This window comes from Hippopotamus amphibius, chromosome 6 (genome assembly GCF_030028045.1).
Source record: "Hippopotamus amphibius kiboko isolate mHipAmp2 chromosome 6, mHipAmp2.hap2, whole genome shotgun sequence".
Lineage (NCBI taxonomy): Eukaryota > Metazoa > Chordata > Mammalia > Artiodactyla > Hippopotamidae > Hippopotamus > Hippopotamus amphibius.
The window spans coordinates 90,394,979-90,414,131 of NC_080191.1; the positions used below are offsets into that span (position 1 = coordinate 90,394,979).

The following is a 19,153-nucleotide window of genomic DNA, read 5'->3' on the forward strand; positions in this document are numbered from 1 at the left end:
AAGCAACAAACTGCTTTGGATATATTGAGTTCAGGTTGCCTATATTCCTTCCAAGTGCATCTATATAGTAGACAGCTGGATATATAAGGTCAGAAGCTATCTGTGCTAAAGATAAAAATTTGAGAGTTTTCAGAACTAGAAAGTAGCTAAAGTTATGGGAACAAATGAGATCACTCAGGGAAAGTTTCTAAACCAAGTGAAGAAGAAGTTATAGAAATAGACTAAAGATTGGTAGCTACTATGACAACATGTCGAGTACAGTGTGAGATATTGATGGGGTTTTGTATCTTTCTTGTTCTAGCTTTATTTTTATGGCACGGAAGATATTTGTGGTGTGTTAAACGATGTTTCACTTGGCTTTATTTTGTAAGAGGAAGGAGATAGGATTATAGCTTTAAAGCTTCAGATTTTTGAGAGGGTCAAAGTGCAGATCTTGATGCTCAACCCTTCTTTGACAGAGAAACCAAGGGATAAAGAATAGTATTGCTAGATTGGCTGTGACAATGAAGGGTGAGAATTTTTTTTATCACATCTTTGTTTCTTTGTGTATTGCTTTGGTCAGATGCAGAGCAATTCCCCTCATGCTCTAAACTGGAGAATAAAGTCGCAATGGTCAAAAGGAGAAATGTTAGCTCTGTCCTGATTTTTGCAAGTGTTTTCTATGGGAGAGAAAAGTAGATGCAGCACAAACAGCAGCTGTGCTAGCAGCAACAACAAGAGTATTTGATAATTTTCATCAGGCACTTAAATTGATGAACTTTTATGAATTAATATAAATGTGAATGTCTAATATGGGAAAACTATCCAAGTAAAGGTAGTAATTTAGTCAGTGAGACTTGGGCTATCTAAATCTAAAATAACTTTTTAATTCTAAAATAAGAAAATATATGGAGTGATATAAATATTTAATGTAATTTATATATGCTACTTATTCTACAGTGCTATGTGTGATATTACATATATAAATATTTAGTATAGGTACTACATATAATTTTATATATATACAGATCTTTAAGACATGGAGTTTCTCATGAAATTAATATGTATTTCATTGGTCTTGGAACTTAATTTTATAATTTTTGAATAACAGATGATTATAACTTTTCTGTCTTTGAATATTATTGGTTAGATATATCATTTTTTAGTGATGAATCCTACTTCAGGATTGTGGACTTATTAACTGGTGATATTCTTTTTAATCACTGAATTTAATAAAATTAGAATCATAAAAGAAGGAATGTAACATATTTAAACTGAAATCAAGATAGTTATTAATAATTGCATTGCATTTTTATGATGTTCTTTTTGGATAAGGTTAAAAAAAAACTGAACAAAATGTAAAAGACACCAAACAAAAACTTTTCAACAGTACTAATTTTAATGGCTATTGAGTAAACCAAATTTATTCCCATTATAAAGGAGGAAAAGCAAACAACATTATGTTTCTTTTAATACCAAGAATTACAATCAGGGTATCTGGATAATTCATGATTCACTGCATTTGTAGCTTTATTTGCATGTTAGTGTAATTTTCCAGGGTTAGATCAAGAAGACTTTTATACAAGCATAAACGGATTATGACTCATAGGTGGACAAGGAGTTCCATTCTTATTTGGAAGAAATAACACGTGCTGCTCAGTTGCACTGTGTTCAAAGTAAACACATTAGTCTCTTCTGTGCTTCCTTTATCATAAAATACTCCATGGTGCTCTCCTGGATCAATTTCTGTGTGTCCTCATTAACTGGCTATAGTTCTGATTCATAGCATAGAAATACATTTGGTGATAAAAATTAAATTTATCCATTAACATAAGGTGCTTCAAACTTAGTACCGAGGTTCCCTACCTTCCTTTGACAATTTGAGAGTTTTATATAATTTAGGAATTTAAAAGAGCTTTCTCCTGGGTTAATTTATTGGATTTTCCCATGACTCAGACTGATTTTAAGTTTTTAAACCATGTTAAAGTTAATATAATTTGTTAGATCAATCTATATGATCTTTTCATACATTTAAGCATTACAGATGTCTATGTTGTAATCAGAAGCCACTAGTTAATTACTATATGACATATCTTGTAAGATGCTTAATATGTATTTCCATATAAAGATTTTGTTTTTTTTTTCCATTTTTAATTGGAAGAAAAGTAAACTTGGAGTGTGTTCAAAAAGCATTGCTGAAGAGGCTTTTGGAAGCAGCAGGAAAACACTCTGCCTAACCCCAATTAGTCTTGTTTTCTACACTCAGGGCAGTTCTGTTTTCCAACATATCCACTAAACATGATGATAATGAAAATTAATATGGTTGGAAAGCAATTCAATAGCAAATGTTTATGGTTCATAATTGTTTTTTTCTGTCATAATTTTCTTAAAACCTGTCAGCTCTGAAAATAAGGCTTAAGGAGCATGTAAGCTGGGAAGAAGATGAGTGCACTTACATTACATGGTAGCTATGCTCCTGCAAAGTGATGCAGAAACCATTTTTAGTGAATGGAATTGTGTCGATACTTTTATTGCTCTTGTTGAGTTCACTGCACCTCAGAATAAATAAGCCTGATTATGAATCCAAATATTTTAATTCATTTGTGAACCCTTATATAAAGAAAATTTCTTGTGGATTTATCAGGAATATGAAAAATTTAACCACAAGAAGAATGCTAGAACCCCAACTCTAGAGCGTTTCCTCATTCTGTTTTAATTATAAGAATGTCTTTCTGTCCCTTATTTTCCAAAACCAGCACAAATGAAAGTTTTAGCTGTATTTTTATTTGTCTAAGAATGTCTTTGCCTAAAATGTGCGAAACTCGTCATGCCATAGGGAGATGCAAAGATGAATCAAACACAAGTCTTTCCCCGCGGGACTCAGCAATACAGAGGGCAGATGGGGCAGGTCTCGTTAGACACCCCCCCCCCACCTCCCTCACCCCCCGGGCTTGCATCGGGTCTTACATCTCACATTAGGCTTAGTGCTCCTTGGTGACAACTAATGTCAGGCAAGATGGTCAAGGGAACAGGGTAGTTCTGTACTTCCTGAAGGTTTTTGACCAAGGCGCTTAGGTAATTACACCTGACTAATGTTGACATCACAGCAGTGACAGCTATCAGACACATTAGGAAGCGAGGCCAGTGAGAAAGGGGCCATTGCCCACACCTGAGTCAAAATGTACTAAGAACTCAAACAAGGGCCGCGGTAGCAGAAGGAACATTGCAAGTTTCGATCTAAGAAAGAGGTGGCAGGAAGCAGCAACTAGTTTGAGAAAAGATGAGCGGACAACAGTGCGGGTTTCTAAGCCTGGGAGAGTAAGCGCCCAGAGCAAGGAAACAGGAGAGGATCAGATTTGCGAAGGATGTAGATGGATTAGACGGCCAGGGCCAGAGCCTCAGGAGCGCTGAGCATCACGGAGTGGTTGAAAAGCCAGCAGTCTGGAAAAGAACTGCCAGGCACGTAGGAAGGCAGTCAACGTGTGGTGGCGTCGTAAGAGACAAGGATGGAGAAAGATTTTATAAAAATAAGCCTTCGGTATTACAGAGACTTCTAGGCAGATGAGCACTAGGAAGGATTTGCTAACAGGCCTAAAAACCTTTGAAAAAAAAAAGAAATCCAGTAAAATACAGAGCCAGGAAGGTAAATTTCAATGAGATAAAGATTGTGGGTGGAAGGCCAAGAAATCTTAAAATATGTGATACCATGTAACATTTTTTATTAACGATAGTTGATTTACAATATTGTGTTAGTTTTAGGTGTGCAACAGAGGGATGCAGTATTTTTGTGGCTTATACTCCATCATACCTTAAGACAAGGTAATGAGTATAATTCCCTGTGCTGTACAGTGTATCCTTGCTGCTTTTCTATTTTATACATAATACTTTGTATCTTTTAATTGTATACACATACTTTGTCCCTCTCCCCTCCCTCTCTTTTCTCTTAAGTCAGTTTGCTAGTAAATAAACTATATTATTTGTAACTGACAATACAAAGTTATAGACAAAAACAGGATGTTAAAAATAAACTTTCACACACCAGGATATAATGCTGTAAACAAAATGAGGTACCATATCTAAAGGCAAGATTTAAGTAGGAAACACTCTTGATATAAAAAGAGGCAGCATCTGAAGAGGAAGAAAGGATTTTAAAGATATGAAGACATGATTTTGAGAAACACGCTTTTTTAGAAAGCTCTTCTGTTGACTTCACCCTCCCCCACCCATCACACCTGAGGATGTTTAGGAACAGTTAAAACTCTGTCATTCGTAAAGGAACATCATGGACCAACAGAGCCAACATTCCTACCTGAGAAACCCAAAGCAGGCTGACCATTAACTACACCTCCATAAAAAATAGGGCTGGAAATGTCTACCATGGCCTAGGTATGTGCCCTTCAGGAAAGAGATCCGGCCTAGATTCATTTTTTTTTTTTTTTTAATTTTCTTTTTTGTTGCCTATGCTTTTGGTGGTGGTGTTTTTCTTTAAATGAATAAAATTATTTATTTATTTATTCATTCATTCATTTATTTATTGGCTGCATTGAGTCTTCATTGCTGCACACGGGCTTTCCCTAATTGTGGCAAGCAGGGGCTACTCTTCACTGTGGTGTGTGGGCTCCTCATTGTGGTGGCTTCTCTTATTGTGGAGCAGAGGGCTCTAGGTACACAGGCTTCAGTAGTTGCGGCACATGGGCTCTACAGCACAGGCTTTATAGTTGTGGCGCACGGGCTTGGTTGCTCCACAGCACGTGGGATTTTCCTAGAGCAGGGACTGAATCTGTGTCCCCTGCATTAGCAGGAAGATTCTTAATCACTGTGCCACCTAGGAAGTTCCTCGATTCATTTTACATTCTGCCCCAGTGGTTTTTCCTACTCAGGTGATCAGGACAACCTTGACATTCCCCTCAGCTGGACTGAACTTTAAACAGGATTCTTCCTGACTTCACTTTTAGAGCATCTACTATTGAAAACTTTCCACTGTAATTTTTTCTTTGCATCATTTGATACATAAATCTTTTTAATAGCTTCTTGCCAGTTTGACAACCAGGGACATCTTTCTCCAGGACCTAGACTCATCTCTTTGAAATGAATCATCAAGAAAGATAGTGGCCCTCTCTGTGGGCAGATAGAAGCCTAACTTTGATGAGTACATTGTTCCAAGTTATAAACTATCTCCTGTGATGAAGATATGAGAAAGCTTATGTTTTTAGGGGGTAGGGCCAATTAGCAAACACAGCTAGCCCATTGTCTCTCCACCTCAACTCTTAAAAACTCTGCTACCCTTTGCTTCAGAAGAGTTGAGCAAAGGCTGAGTTCTGGCCTCTCTCACGTATCACAATAGCCTTGAATAGTCTTCCCTGCCTGTTTCACTTTGTCCAGTGCAATGTTTGCTTCGACACAGTCAAGTGGTTCTCAGCAGCAAGAGTCTGTACATAACATGGGAAATCAGAGTGGGGCAAAGTTAGAAATGAGGAGCCAAAGTCCTAGGAATTGTAATTGGCACAGGGGGGTCTAAAGATTACACAAATGCCCATAAGTTTAAGAAGGTAAAATCCAGGACATTCAGTTAAATTAGAATTTCAAATAAACAACACATAATTTTTTAGTATAAGTTTATCTCATGCACTGTTTGGGACATATACTAAAAAAATATTTGATAATTGAAATTTGACTGAGCATCCACATTTTATCTGACATTCGTACTGTGAGAAAAACAGTTTTAAACATCTGTTGTTCCTGGAGAGCAAAGGACTGCTTACAACAGTATCGACGGCCAGCTCTAAGAGCTACCCTTTACTACGAACTTCCCTCTTCTTTCTGCCCACTTTGCCTTCTCTGCAAAGCTGGAAGCATCTGAAACAGCAGCTAGCTTGAGGGGAGGTGCTAAGAAGAGATAAAGAGTAGGAATCAGCTTCCTTCTGCCCTAAAAGACAGCAGGTGTCAGGTGCCTTTACAGGCCTGGCTGGTGGAGGGGTGGGGAAGTCATATCTCTGAAGGAAGATGAGGTGTTGATAGATTTCTTAGCCCAGAACATTCTCTGTAACATTGTATAACATAGAAAGAAGGCGGGACTCATCAGGACTGCCAAGGTTTCATGCAGAGGCAGAGAAAACTTCCCCCATGTGAGACAGACAAAAATGAAGCTGCATTTCCAACATCCCATGTATCAATATTACACTTGTTCAATGTATCAAGTCTATAGATCTAAATATATACGTGACAATAAAATACTTTTCAAATTTTATGTGCCTCAAGATTTTATGAGTCATTCAAAAGAATAATTCTAAAAGGATAACTCTAAAAAATTAATCAATGACTGCGTATTCCAGTAATACTACTTATAAAACATCTTATCTGTTTTATTGAAAAGCACTAAGTATTAGTGAATATTAATAAAACCACTCTACATGACAAATTTCTAATATTTTTGTGTCACAGACTTTTTTCTTGCCTTTTTTATTGAGGTGTGGTTACATCAAATAAAATTCATGAATTTTACGTGTGTAATTTAATGTACTGCCATTTGTATCAGAGAATATTTTAAAAGTCTAATGAAAACTATTATTTCACATATGCAGGGACAGATTTTTTTCATACTATTTCAGGGCATTTTTTCAACCATCCGAAATTTTTGCTTAAAGTATTTTCCTATGACTGGTGCTTAATTATTTAAGACAATGACTTTACAAATTTGTTATACTTGTATATCTAAATTTCTTGAAGTTGGGCCAAATATTATAAATATCAGTGTTATCATTTTAAATGAATACTAACTATAAATGCTATGTTTCTCATCTACTTGATTAGCAATAGAATGCTATCAGAACATATTAATATGATCTTTTTTTTAGATGCAGGTTTATATTTTCCATCTTTCAATGGGAATTCCTACTTAGAACTGCCTTTTTTTACAACCCTGGAGAAGGAACGTAACAGAATTGTTACCATCTACTTGACTATAAAAACAAACGCTTTGAATGGAACTATTCTCTACAGTGAGTATTAAATGTTTAACCTCCTATGTGTCATGTTTCTTTCTCAAATGTTAACCTACTGAATTAATGAATTATTTATTTAAATGTTTGGGGAAAACTTTTCTAGCAAAGTGCATGAAGTATTACCACAAGGAAATCTTCCTTACTTCTAGTTTTCTTTAGAAGTTTCTATAATTTATGAGTCATCTAATGAAACATGACTTACCAACAGGCTCTGAACAAGCAAGGCTATAAATGTGACGGCATATGGCTACAGCATTGAAACATAACTCTGCAAATGTTTCAGAGCGCATATTTTTATCATATAAATAACTAAACATGAATTGCATTCAATATTTGGTAACTTGGAAAAATGCATTCATTTGACAATTGGGAAAATTCCTATCATTCTTTAAGCATTATCTTAAATTATCTGGCTTGAAAAAAAAAGTAGTATTAATATTTGTGTAAGGAAATACCTCCATGTGCCAGATTCTCTACATTATGGTCCCTTTAATTTATGGGCAAATACCACTAAAGTGTACTGCTTGCTTTTTTTCTCTTTTGAAGTGAGTACAGCACAGTTTTAATAGTTTGCTCTACTGGAGATGCAATGTCGTGGATACTTGCATAGATGATCCACTTGCAAGGCACCTCATTCTTTCCCAAATGAGTTTCTTTTCCACTTTGAAATCTTCTGCCAAATTGATTTTTCACTCTGTACTTTCTAAACAAAATTTAAACCTTTTTTTATTATTTGAATATGAGAAAAATGCCTAAAAGAAGTATTTTTTGAAAACTGGGTGTAGTTAAAAGTTTTGAACATTCAGTTAAAACTGAGAAATTATTTTATATTTTAGAAAGAAACTGTGTCAGAATTAGGCATTAATAAATAAATTAGCATTATTTATTTCCCAGGAGTGTAAGAACCCATGTTTAAATGATGGCTTTAGAATATTTGATTTATTTATGTTAAAAAAGAGAGAGAAGAAAATAATAAAATAAAAACTGATTTTTATATGGGAAACCAAAGTGGTGGTAGGTGACCATGAAATTTGGAGGCAATAGTGCATTGCAGGAGAAACAAAACAAAACAAAACCTAGAACAAAAGACACAAATATGATACTTTAGAACCACAAAGAAAGCAAAGTGATTTTCTGGCTTTGCTGTGTTTTCAGTTATATAGATTTGGCAGGTGTTTACTTGTGGAAAGTGTGTTTTTACCAACTGAAAACAGCTCATAGCCAAGGAAGCAGCCAGTCTCTGGGAATTCTCCTCCCCTGGGCCCACGCTGCGAGCCCAAGGACACACGGCCAGTGAACGTGCTCTTCTTGAAGGCCATCGGACATACATGCTGTGTGTGTCTGCTCTGTTCAGGCTGGTGCTCTCAACCAGCAAAACCCAAGCTGATGTGAGCGCCATACGATTACTTCTGCCTTTTGTAGCCAATGACCTACCAAAAAGTCAGACGAGAGATTATTGGTGAGAAAACCATCCCTTGGAATGAGGAGCAGCCCGTGTCTTTGTCTCGCATCATTGTTGCTGTCGCAGCACTGGAAGCATGGAAGCTGTTTACTGAAGGGAGTTTCACAGCCTGGGAAGGGAGAAAATATTTTTTTTATTTTACTGCATTCTTTTTGTTCATCTGTAAATGGTGATTGAATCTCACGCTCTTAGGAAGACCTCAGCAGAACAGTCAATGGGATTGCTGCCGTCACTCCTCTTGGAATTGGTCAACCTCAGAAAAGCCTCATGACAAATGAGCACCCAAAGATTTTTGTAATTCAGTTAGACACCCACCCGCAATTTTAAAGGTGCCCCTTAACTTGACTCCAGGGCTAATTTTCTTCCCTTTGAAATCTGTATATTATGTGTAGGAGCAACTAAAAGTCACGAGGAAATTAAAACAGATGATTCACATTAGAGGGTAAGGGTTGATTTTTGCCTGGTTTTTGGTTTTGGGGGGCAGGGGGCTTGTTTTTCAGTTTTGCTATTTTCCCCATTCCTGAACATTTTAGCAAAAACTGAATTTCATTTCACAAACATTTGTTGAACATCTGTACTTTGTATCATCAACTATTAAAGGGAAAAAGATAGAGAAATATCAGGTTGATAAGCCAATGCCAGCTTTGAATTATATTCCTAGTTCAAAACTGTAGACTTATCTTTTCTCAGTTTGCCTCAACAACTAATTGATGTTGAAAAGGAACAAAAGGGAGATGAAACTTGAATCCTTATGGGGTTACAGTAAAATTCCTTAGAAAGGATAGTTTTAAAAAGAACTCTCTGTGGGGGAGAGATAGCACTGAGAACAGCAGTCAAGATGAAAAGAAAGCTTTTTGAATCTGCCACTGAACCAATTCAGAATTCTGCAACCCAGTCAAAGGAGCTACTAACAGGTCATGGGAGAAGGGGTGAGACCACACAAAACTCTTTAGGTGCACTTTCAGAAAATGAGCTCTGTTCAGCGAGCTGCATCGGTCAGGTTTTGTCATGGGATTTATTACTATGCCGGTGAATCCATCCTGTGCTATTTCTTTGAGAAGAAACAGGCATCCTTTAGAAGGATGTGATCTGAGAATTAGGAGCAGACATCTGACCGAGTTGCAGGAGGCAAATTACATGAGCAGCTCCAGTGGGAGAACAGATTCAGAAATAATCTTTATATTACCTAGTATTTGATTCCAGGTAGGAATTGATATCAATATTCCAGGGAGAAATTGGTAGAACAGATAAGATTATTGGGGTCTCCTTTTTGGTGCATTTAGGAAGGGCTGAAAGAAGAAATATCTGATATTGCTGAAGAAAAAAAATAAATCTGAAGTATCATAATCTCTGCCCTTCTCTATAAAATGACTCCCAGCAGAACACACAATATCTTTATTAAATACCTTTAATGCCAAGGCCAGTGAAATCCCACAGTTTTTCTGACAGCATATTAAAAACCTCTTCTTATTTTTTAAATCAATTTTGCAATGTGTACCATAAAGTTTGTTGGATGTCTTTGCCCCTCCTTACTGGCTTCCAATGAGCTTACTCCAGACAGAGAAGGGACAGAGTGAGATTGAAAGCAAGGATAGAGTAAGTCCTGCACTGCCACTCACAAGGCACATAGAGATCGCGTTTATTGTATCATCGTTTTGTGGCAGCAAAGTCAAATTCAACAAATTTTAATGAGTGCCTGTAAAGTGCACTGCAATCTGCTAGGCCCTGTGAGGGATAAAAAGATGAGTAAGACGTAGTCTGTATCCTGCATCTCATCATTCAATGGAGAAATCCTATGAGCCTAACTCCATAAGAAGGTGACTATGATGGTTTTCTAACAGGAGTACACAGTAAGGACTGGGGCTGAGTGAAGATTCATCCCACCAGGAATCTGGGCTTACACCTCTTCTCTGACTAGGGAACATCTCAGTATCCAATTTGGGTTTTACATCTATGCCACCCACCCCTCAGTCCTTCAGCCAGGGCCTTGCATAGAAAAGTACTTGAAGATAATAGTTCTTAAAGTTCTGTTTGAGAGTTATTCAACTTGTTGGTTGTGATAAAAAATTAGTAGTTATTGAAACTTTATTTTAGGAAATTATTCTGTTAAACATTGCTATACTTTCTTCCAACAAAAGGGTATAGATTTTCAGAGTTTAGTCAAAACATAGTTTGAATCAAACATAACTTTTTCCCGGGTCTAGTTAATCAAGGGCAAATTTTTCCGAAACAACCAGAGAGTACATTTTTTTGCAAGCCAGACAGTGTCTGTCATAAATGCTCAACTCTGTCAACATAGCATGAAAACAGCATAGAAATGTAAATAAATGAATGTGGCTGTATTCCAAAAACACTTTACTTACAAAACCAGACGATGGCAGAATTGGTCCATGGGCCAGAGTTTACCAACCCTTGACCTAGAACGATGTGATTCATTAAATTTCTCTTAAAGTAGACCAATTGTGTTAAGAACAATTAGATTCTATTTCTATGGTTGAAATTTATGAAAAAATAAAACAGCAAAAAATTCAACTCTGCTTCTGATGTAATTACATAAGGGCATGGACCAGAAAGGACAAAGCTTACTCCTGGTCGACACAGGAAGGGACAGAAACAGACAAAGGAGCCCAGTCAGTCAGGACGGAACTTGCCGCCTTGTGCACCTCAGGGCCGGTGTCACCCAGAGATTGGGAAATTACTCAGGAACTCTCTGCTTGGCCCTGCCACCTGGCGCATCCACAGATCTCTGTAAAATGGAGCGATATTAATGACACCAATGATGTTAGAAGGCTGTTGTTAGGACAGAGAGTCACCACATTTAATGTCCTTAAAACACTGTTTGGAGGACGGCAACGTGCAGTAAGTGCTCAAACGTCTTGGTCAGATTTGCTTTAATCCCTCCTCCCTCGTGCCTGCCTGACAAGGAATCTAGGAATGGGAGGCCCAGGATATTTTTAGCAAATGAGTGTCATTCATGTTGCATCCATTTGGTAGCCATATCCACCGTGGAAAAGAAAAATTCAACCATAAACAGTGACCCAGGAATGTGACACTAGTGGGAAGAAATTGGTGCAATTTTTAGTTTTCGTTGTTATCCGTTTCATCCAAATGAAGAGGATTCATTTCCTCTAAGGCTCTGGCATTACGTCTTTGTTCTTCCAGTTAGGCACAGTTAGCAGACTAGGAAAAATTTAAATAGGGTCTCTGTGCATTTCAGAAACTGGCTTACATGGGAAACGTGTAATAAATTCATCACGCGGGCCAGCCTGACGCCAGGCTCCGTCACTCTCCCCAGAGCTGTTCTGCTTGCTGTCCGTCGAGGGACCGGCCAGCTCACCCCAGCCCCATCCTAGATACACGTCGCCATGTCACTGCCCCGTGGCCACGGCTGCTCTGCGATGTCTGTAACCGCGAGCCGCAGAGGCTGCTGCTGGGTTTCTGCTGCTGTGGACCAGTGAACACCTCTCAGGATGGCAGGGAAAGCGGAGCTCTAGAGCCGCAGCAAGAGCCTGTGTCCAGCAGAGAACTCAGGGCGAGCCGGGAGAACCGGCTTTATCACGTGCCACCAAGGTGGCACCAAGAAGGGAGAGATGGTCAGCTGCTGCCACGGGCAGTTCTGATCCCAGTGTCAGGAGGTGGCAATGTCACCCAAGACGTGAGGCCAAGTCAGCTACGAGCTGACTGTACAGCACAGAGTCCATCAATTAACATTTCCGTATTTCTTTCTGACTACGAAATATGCGGATGTAACTTTCATTATCGAATTCACAAGGTTTGAAAAAAAGTATATACAAGTGTATCGATAAAAAAAAGTGTTTTGAACAGTACCATACAAATGTATGGTCGTATTTCCTTTACAGAAGATGGTAGAAATCCATGTCACTTTATGGAAATTTCCGAATTTGACTGTCTACGTACCTGTTTTAATAAACATATCGCCTGTATTCATCACCATTAATTCTGTAAGGAATGATGTTGTTTTATTTTAATTCAAAATGATGATGATGAACCTCTTTTGATCGTTTGTTTATACATGATCTCAAATCAAACTGTCATTCTTGTTTGGGAACGTTCATAAAGATACTCCAAATAGAGAAAAATACTTTTAATGGAAATAGCAAACTATGTAATCATATAAACCATAAATACTCTATCTTCGATATTTCAGTGAGGTGATGAAGTAGCCATACTTAGAAAATTTCAGATCTCGAACCCAATGCAATATACAAACCCAATGCAAGCCAAAAAATTTTTAAAAGTTGGGTAGGGTATCATTCTTTCTCTAATTTCATTATTATTCCTTTCTTATTAGACTAATAATATATGTATATGTAATATATACTACACTATATTTAAATATGTACTATATACATGTATAAATTTTAGACTCAAAATTATTAGAATTATTTCTCTAAAAGGCTATGATATCTAGAAACTAGAGTCCATTTTTTTACAAGTAATGATTACAATTTTTATATTTAATAAATCTTGTCAGGTGATAAATCAATGATTTCATTAGGACAAATAAAATTTAAGAATTATAGATTTTATAGAGTTTCAAAATATTTCCTGGATAAATATTCAGAAAAACTCAAGACAGTAAAGATTTATTGAAAAATTAGTACACAACCTAAAATCATAAAGAATTCTTCCAGAAAAGAATAGGCTCACGTTTCTATGTTAATCATCAAGCATCTTTCAGTGAAACAACAGAATGTCTTTTTTTCAATTGCTTAATCCTGAGCTCTTCTGGAGCTTTCCACTTCTGTGCAAAGGCAGCACGAACTGGAATAAAATGGGGAAGAGACACACGAGAGATTCATACTTGCTGCTGTCTTTGGGCTCAATGAGTGATGCTAAACTGAATGTAACCTATGGATTACTCAACCCATGAAGTTTAAAATGAAAACATATCCACCTAGGACTAGTTATTGCTTATAATTTTCTTTAGTAGTTCTATTTGAAAATTTTGTATTTTATTTCTTATTTACTAATTGCCACTAATTTTTCAACTCTAAAATCAAATAATTTAACATAATTGTGTTTGAAATATAATGTCTTTCGTATTGTTTATGAAAACCAAAGAATGCCTCTAGGTTTTGTGATGCCAATTTCATTGGCTCAGGAGTGAAGTCAATCAATCAAACAGTAAGATCCATATTCCTTGAAGTGAATCAGTTACTGTTGAATCATGGAAATATATCAGTAGCCTCAGGTTTTCCATTTCCTACCATCACCTATCATCAGCAAAACAGTTGGAATTTCCTTAAAAGTGTTACTATATAAAACAATAAGTTGCTTCTTAATAAAATAAAACAATGTGATGAATCAAAACCTGTTACTCTTAGGGGACTATAGGCAGAACTAAGCTTAATGGGTTATTTTTATTTTCATTCCCATTACCTTTATGAACGCAGCCTTATCAGGTCCTATAATACCAGGTAGCTATCGTTCATAATGGGATGTTGGCATACTTAGGTATGACTCCCTGTCATTGATTTTAGTGGCTGGCTTCTTTTAAAAATAACTCATTCTTGCATGGTACTGCATATATCTTGTTTAGTGCATATAATCAATCTTTAAAATTCAGTTTTTGAAGATTTGAAAAACAAATCTTGTACATATGGCACAACAGCTTGACCTAAATGTTCAGATCTGTTCTATTTTGCCCTGTATATCATATTTCTCAGTCTTACCTCAAAAATATGAGTCTGAAATTGTAACATTAAGCAATTTATAAAAACATTAAGCAGTAGAAATTTCTGAGTAAAAGCAGCATACTGGAGCAGGATAACAGACTGTTAGTGTATAACAAAATGAACCACTCTCCCCTCTCCCAAAAGGGTGAGGCTGGAGAACAAGCCAGCCATTCAAGAGAGTAGGACAACCCAATGTCATTTTACAACACAACCTTATACATATCCAAGGGGAGAAAACACAAGTCCATGTTCTAAATGTGCTCCCACTGCCCCCAACCTCCTCCCCCCAGTAAAAAGAAGAGTTAAAAATAATACCAAAAGGTTTAATTATACTCTCAAATTCAGAGAAAAGCAGCCTGAGAAACTGAATAGGAAGTCATGGGAAAAATAAATGAAAAACACTAAAAAATAAAAGCCGAAAAAACTGCAAATGGATCTCAGGAGAGGCAGAAGAGGTGAAGGTGCACTTTCCTCTGCCAGACACAGGGCTAATTTGGAGAATTGTTCAGCTGAAGTCCTCAGAAATGTGATAAAAACTTGGATGGCTTGAGTGTACTCTAGTAAATGACATCTAGGAGGATCTCAGAAGAGTGATTTTCAACTACATTTACTCTGTCCTTTGCTACTCCTATTGCGTGATTAAATCTTTAATGCTGTTCTTTTGTCCTGTTTCCTTACTTCTGCAATATTGACTTAACCTATTTTATATTATATTTTCACTTCTGTTGTTCTCTTACTGGATTTATATTCTTAATAAGTTCTATAGCTTGAAGCGCTCACAGAAAATCTGTTTCTATTTTTTACATATCATGTGTCCCACTCCTATCAGATTCTTTCACTGTATTTTGAATTCTTCCTTCTTTTCTTTCCTCCCGATCTTGATAGTCTGTAATGTGGGAATCAATTTCCTGTCCAAGACTGCTATGATGCTCAACACCAGGGGACCCCATTCACATCATATTCGATGAAAATCTTTCCCTTGGCATTGATTTTTGTGTTATTTGCCCTAATAGAATGTGAATCATTTCTTCTGATACACCTCATAATTTCAAAAACTGAAATTAGCTTGTTTTCCTTTGTTAAAGGATACTTTTCAAGAAAGCATACAAAATGAACACGTCAAAGATTTCGTTTAACCTATTAATTAATGAGGAACTGGTAAGATACTACAACCAGCTCAAAGGAGAATTCAAGGAGCAAAGTCATACATAAAGATTAAGGAATTCTGAAGCAGACTTGTAAAGAGATGGAAAGCAGTTCTACGTATAGGGTACTAACTAATTGCAATTTACCAGACAAATTAGTTTGCATTTCTATAAAGAAGAATCATTTGAATTGTTATTCATTTTCTCCAACTTATAGAGTTGCAAAATAGCTCAAAGATAAAGAAAGGTGACAAGAAACTGAATGGGTGAGCTGGATTTTTTCTTTCCTATTTTAAATTCTCTCACAGTCTTTTCTGACACTTTTCTCTGAACCATTTCTTGAGATCTGAGTATTGCTTTTATTCCATTCTCGTAGAGCCTGAGGCCTGTGGGAGAGATAACCCCGGTTTCCTGACATGCTTTCTGAGATGTTAAATATACATTTATCTAAGCTTCAGCAATACCTTTAGTTTCACTCTGGTTTCTTTCTTTTTTTCTCTCTCTTAAATTGATGTGAACTCTAATACAGGGATAGTTCAACTTTATCCAGATCCCTGAGTATCTTCAAGACCCTTTTGGGTTTCCATAACATCAAAATTATTTTTTTACTAAGACATTTGCCTTTTTCACTGTGTTGACATTTGCACTCATGATACAAATGTCACAGTGGATGAAACTTCTGGCTCCTCGGGTCGTGAAGTTGGCCCCAAATTTATTCAGTCATTTTATTCTACTCAACTATGCACTCAAAGTACAAATAGACACAAAAATATTCTTAATGGTGCATGAAAATGAATTCACTTTTAAAATTCTCAATCCTTGTGTATACAACTCTAACATTCTCTCGATTAAAAAAAAATGCACAACCTGAGAGTTGCTAGTTAAGTTTCTGTTTGGGGCAAAATGAGGACTGCAGCCTGGGAGACAGCATTTCAGATAGCTCTGAGAAACTGCTCCAAAGAGGTAGAGGGAAGGTCAGCATATACGAGAATTTTGTGAAGGGGGAGTACGTGCACTCACGCACATATTTTTTGCAGAAGGTTCTGCCAGTCTCGTGCAGGTTACTGCTAGTCACAAGTAGATGTCACCATGAAGGATTTTAGTGCTTTTCTAGATATGAGGAGATACAAGAATTGGGCTCATAAAATCAGCTCCTGAAAATAGCTGACTATCTGAAGATCTGTTCTGCCAGTTTTTCCCAGAGCACAGAGTGCCTCATTTCTGCTCTCCACCCTGAACTCCTCTCAGGGAGGTTTAAAATCAGCAGCTACAGCAGCACATGATTTAATTCTTGTAGGGGTAGATGGCAAGTGCCAATGGCGAGTGCCAATTTGTTGTTGACAGTTCTGTGTATAAAAGGGGAAGTATACATAAAGTCTGCTACATACTACATACTACACACTACACACTTCACACTTCACACTGAAGTATAATAACTGACTTGAGGAAAAGCCCATGTGCATTTTTTTAAGTTGCTGGTCAAAGTAGCCACTATGAAAACATGACTTGAAAAATGACTAAAAGATAACCTATAGTTATTCAGACTTGCATATTTTACAGATATTTTTCTCAAAAATCAACAAAGTAAGCCTGTTATTTCAAGTTAAGCAGCTAACAATATTTGTTCACAGTGATAAAATTTAAGCTTTCTAAGGAAAACTAGAATTTTAGAAAACTTACCTTCTCTGTAATGAGCTTCAGAGCTTCCCAATACTTTATGACGAGTTCAGTAGTGATATCAATGAATGTGCTTTTTTATATATACTTACATTTGGTAGTGTATATATGTCAACGCTACTCTCTCACTTTGTCCCAGCTTCCCCTTTGCCCCCTCCAATCTTCATTTTAAAATCCATGTACAGTATGATTTTGCTCTAACAACAACAAAAAAAACTATCTTTCTAACATATTCACTTATCCAGCTATCAGCCTTTGTAACTAAAAGTGTTCACCAAATACTAATGCTGGCCATTTACTTATTTAATTATTTTTTTATTGAAGTATAGTCCATTTACAATATTGTGTTACTTTCAGGTGTACAGCAAGCTGATTCAGTTTTATATATATATTATATATATATTTATATATATTCTCTTTCAGATTCTTTTCACATATAGGTTATTACAAAACACTGAATATAGCTCCCTATGCTATACAGTAGGTCCTTGTTGTTTATCCAGTTTATATATAGTTGTGTTTATATGTTATTCCCCAATTCCTAATTTATCCCCCCCTTTCCCCTTTGCTAACAATAAGTTTATTTTCTATTTATATGAGTCTGTTTCTTTTTGTAAATAAGTTCATTTGTATCATTTTTTTAGATACCACAAATAAGTGATATCATATGATATTTGTCTTTCTCTTTCTGGCTTACTTCACTTAGTATAATAATCTCTCGGTCCATCTATGTTGTTGCAAATGGCATTATTTCATTCTTTTTATGGCTGAGGAATATTCCATCATATGTATGTACCACATCTTCTTTATCCACTCATCTGTTGATGGACATTTAGGTTGCTTCCACATCTTTGGTATTGCAAATAGTGCTTCATTGGTATTGTGGTACATGTATCTTTTCAAATTATGGTTATCTCTAAATATATGCCCAAGAGTGGGATTGCAGGATCGTAAGGTAATTCTACTTTTAGTTTTTTTAAGGAGCCTCCATACTGTTTTCCATAGTGGCTGTGACAATTTACATGCCCACCAACAATATAGGAGGGGTCCCTTTTGTCCACACCTTCTCCAATTGCTGACTGCTTCTGAGAATTGTAATTTCAGCTTTTAGTGCACTCATGGGTATTTTTTTATTACTTGAGTAAAAAAAAAACAAAGACATTATCTTAAATGTATATATTCACAAAAATAAAAGTAAAGAATAGAGAATGGGGATACTAGAAATTTAAAAATATATATTCCACAAATATCTGGGAATTCAGCAAATACATCATGAGAATTATTTGCTTTGATGATTTTGGATCAATCGGAAATCTAAAGAGAAAAAATAAAAATTGACCATTGTATTAATTTCCTATTGCTGTTGTAGCAAATTACCATAAACTTAGTGGTTTAAAACCACAAAAATGTATTCTCTCACAGTGCTGGAAACCACAAGTATAAAATGTGTCTTATACAACTAAAATCAGGTTGTTAGCGGGACTGGTTCATTCCTTGCCTCTTCTAGCCTCATCTGGTGGCCACTGGCATTTTTTGACTTGTGACTGCATCACTCCAGTCTGTGCTTCTGTAGTCACATAACCTGTCCTCTTCCACTGTCAAATCTCCCTCTTAAAAAGACACGTTACTAATTTTAGGAGTTAGCTAGATAATCCAGGGTAATCTCCCCACCTCAAGATCTTTAATTTAATCACACCTGCAAAGTCTCTCTTGCCATATAAGGTTAATATTCACAGGCTCCAATAATTAGGACATGAGTATCTCTTGAAGTCGTTATTCAACCTAACACAACCTCCTACTTCATATCATACACAAAAGTCAATTCTAGGTAGAGTGTAGATCTTAAGTAAAGCTTATGAAAGATAATATAAGAGAATAACTTCATGACTTTGAGGCAGGCAAAGATATACTTTTTTTTTTTTAACATTTTTTTGGGGGGGTACATCAGGTTCAATCATCTGTTTTTATACACATATCCCCATATGCCCTCCCTTCCTTGACTCCCCAACCCTCGACTCCCCCTCACCCTCCCCGCCCCAGTCCTCTAAGGCATCTTCCATCCTCGAGTTGGACTCCCTTTGTTATACATCAACTTCCCACTGACTATTTTACACTTGGTAGTATATATATGTCTGTGCTACTCTCTCACTTCGTCTCAGTTTCCCCTTCACCCCCCGCCCCCTCCCATAC

The 19,153-nt window shown here is 36.6% G+C and overlaps 1 protein-coding gene across 1 annotated transcript in view; it reads left to right on the plus strand.

Annotated features, from left to right (window-relative positions):
- The window catches only part of EYS (eyes shut homolog), a 1,676,468-nt gene that overhangs the window by 1,309,784 nt on the left and 347,531 nt on the right, over window positions 1–19,153 (plus strand). Inside the window, exon 32 of the mRNA XM_057737776.1 lies at window positions 6,834–6,977. Coding sequence (XP_057593759.1) covers window positions 6,834–6,977 — 144 coding nt within the window. The remainder of the gene's footprint in view (window positions 1–6,833; window positions 6,978–19,153) is intronic.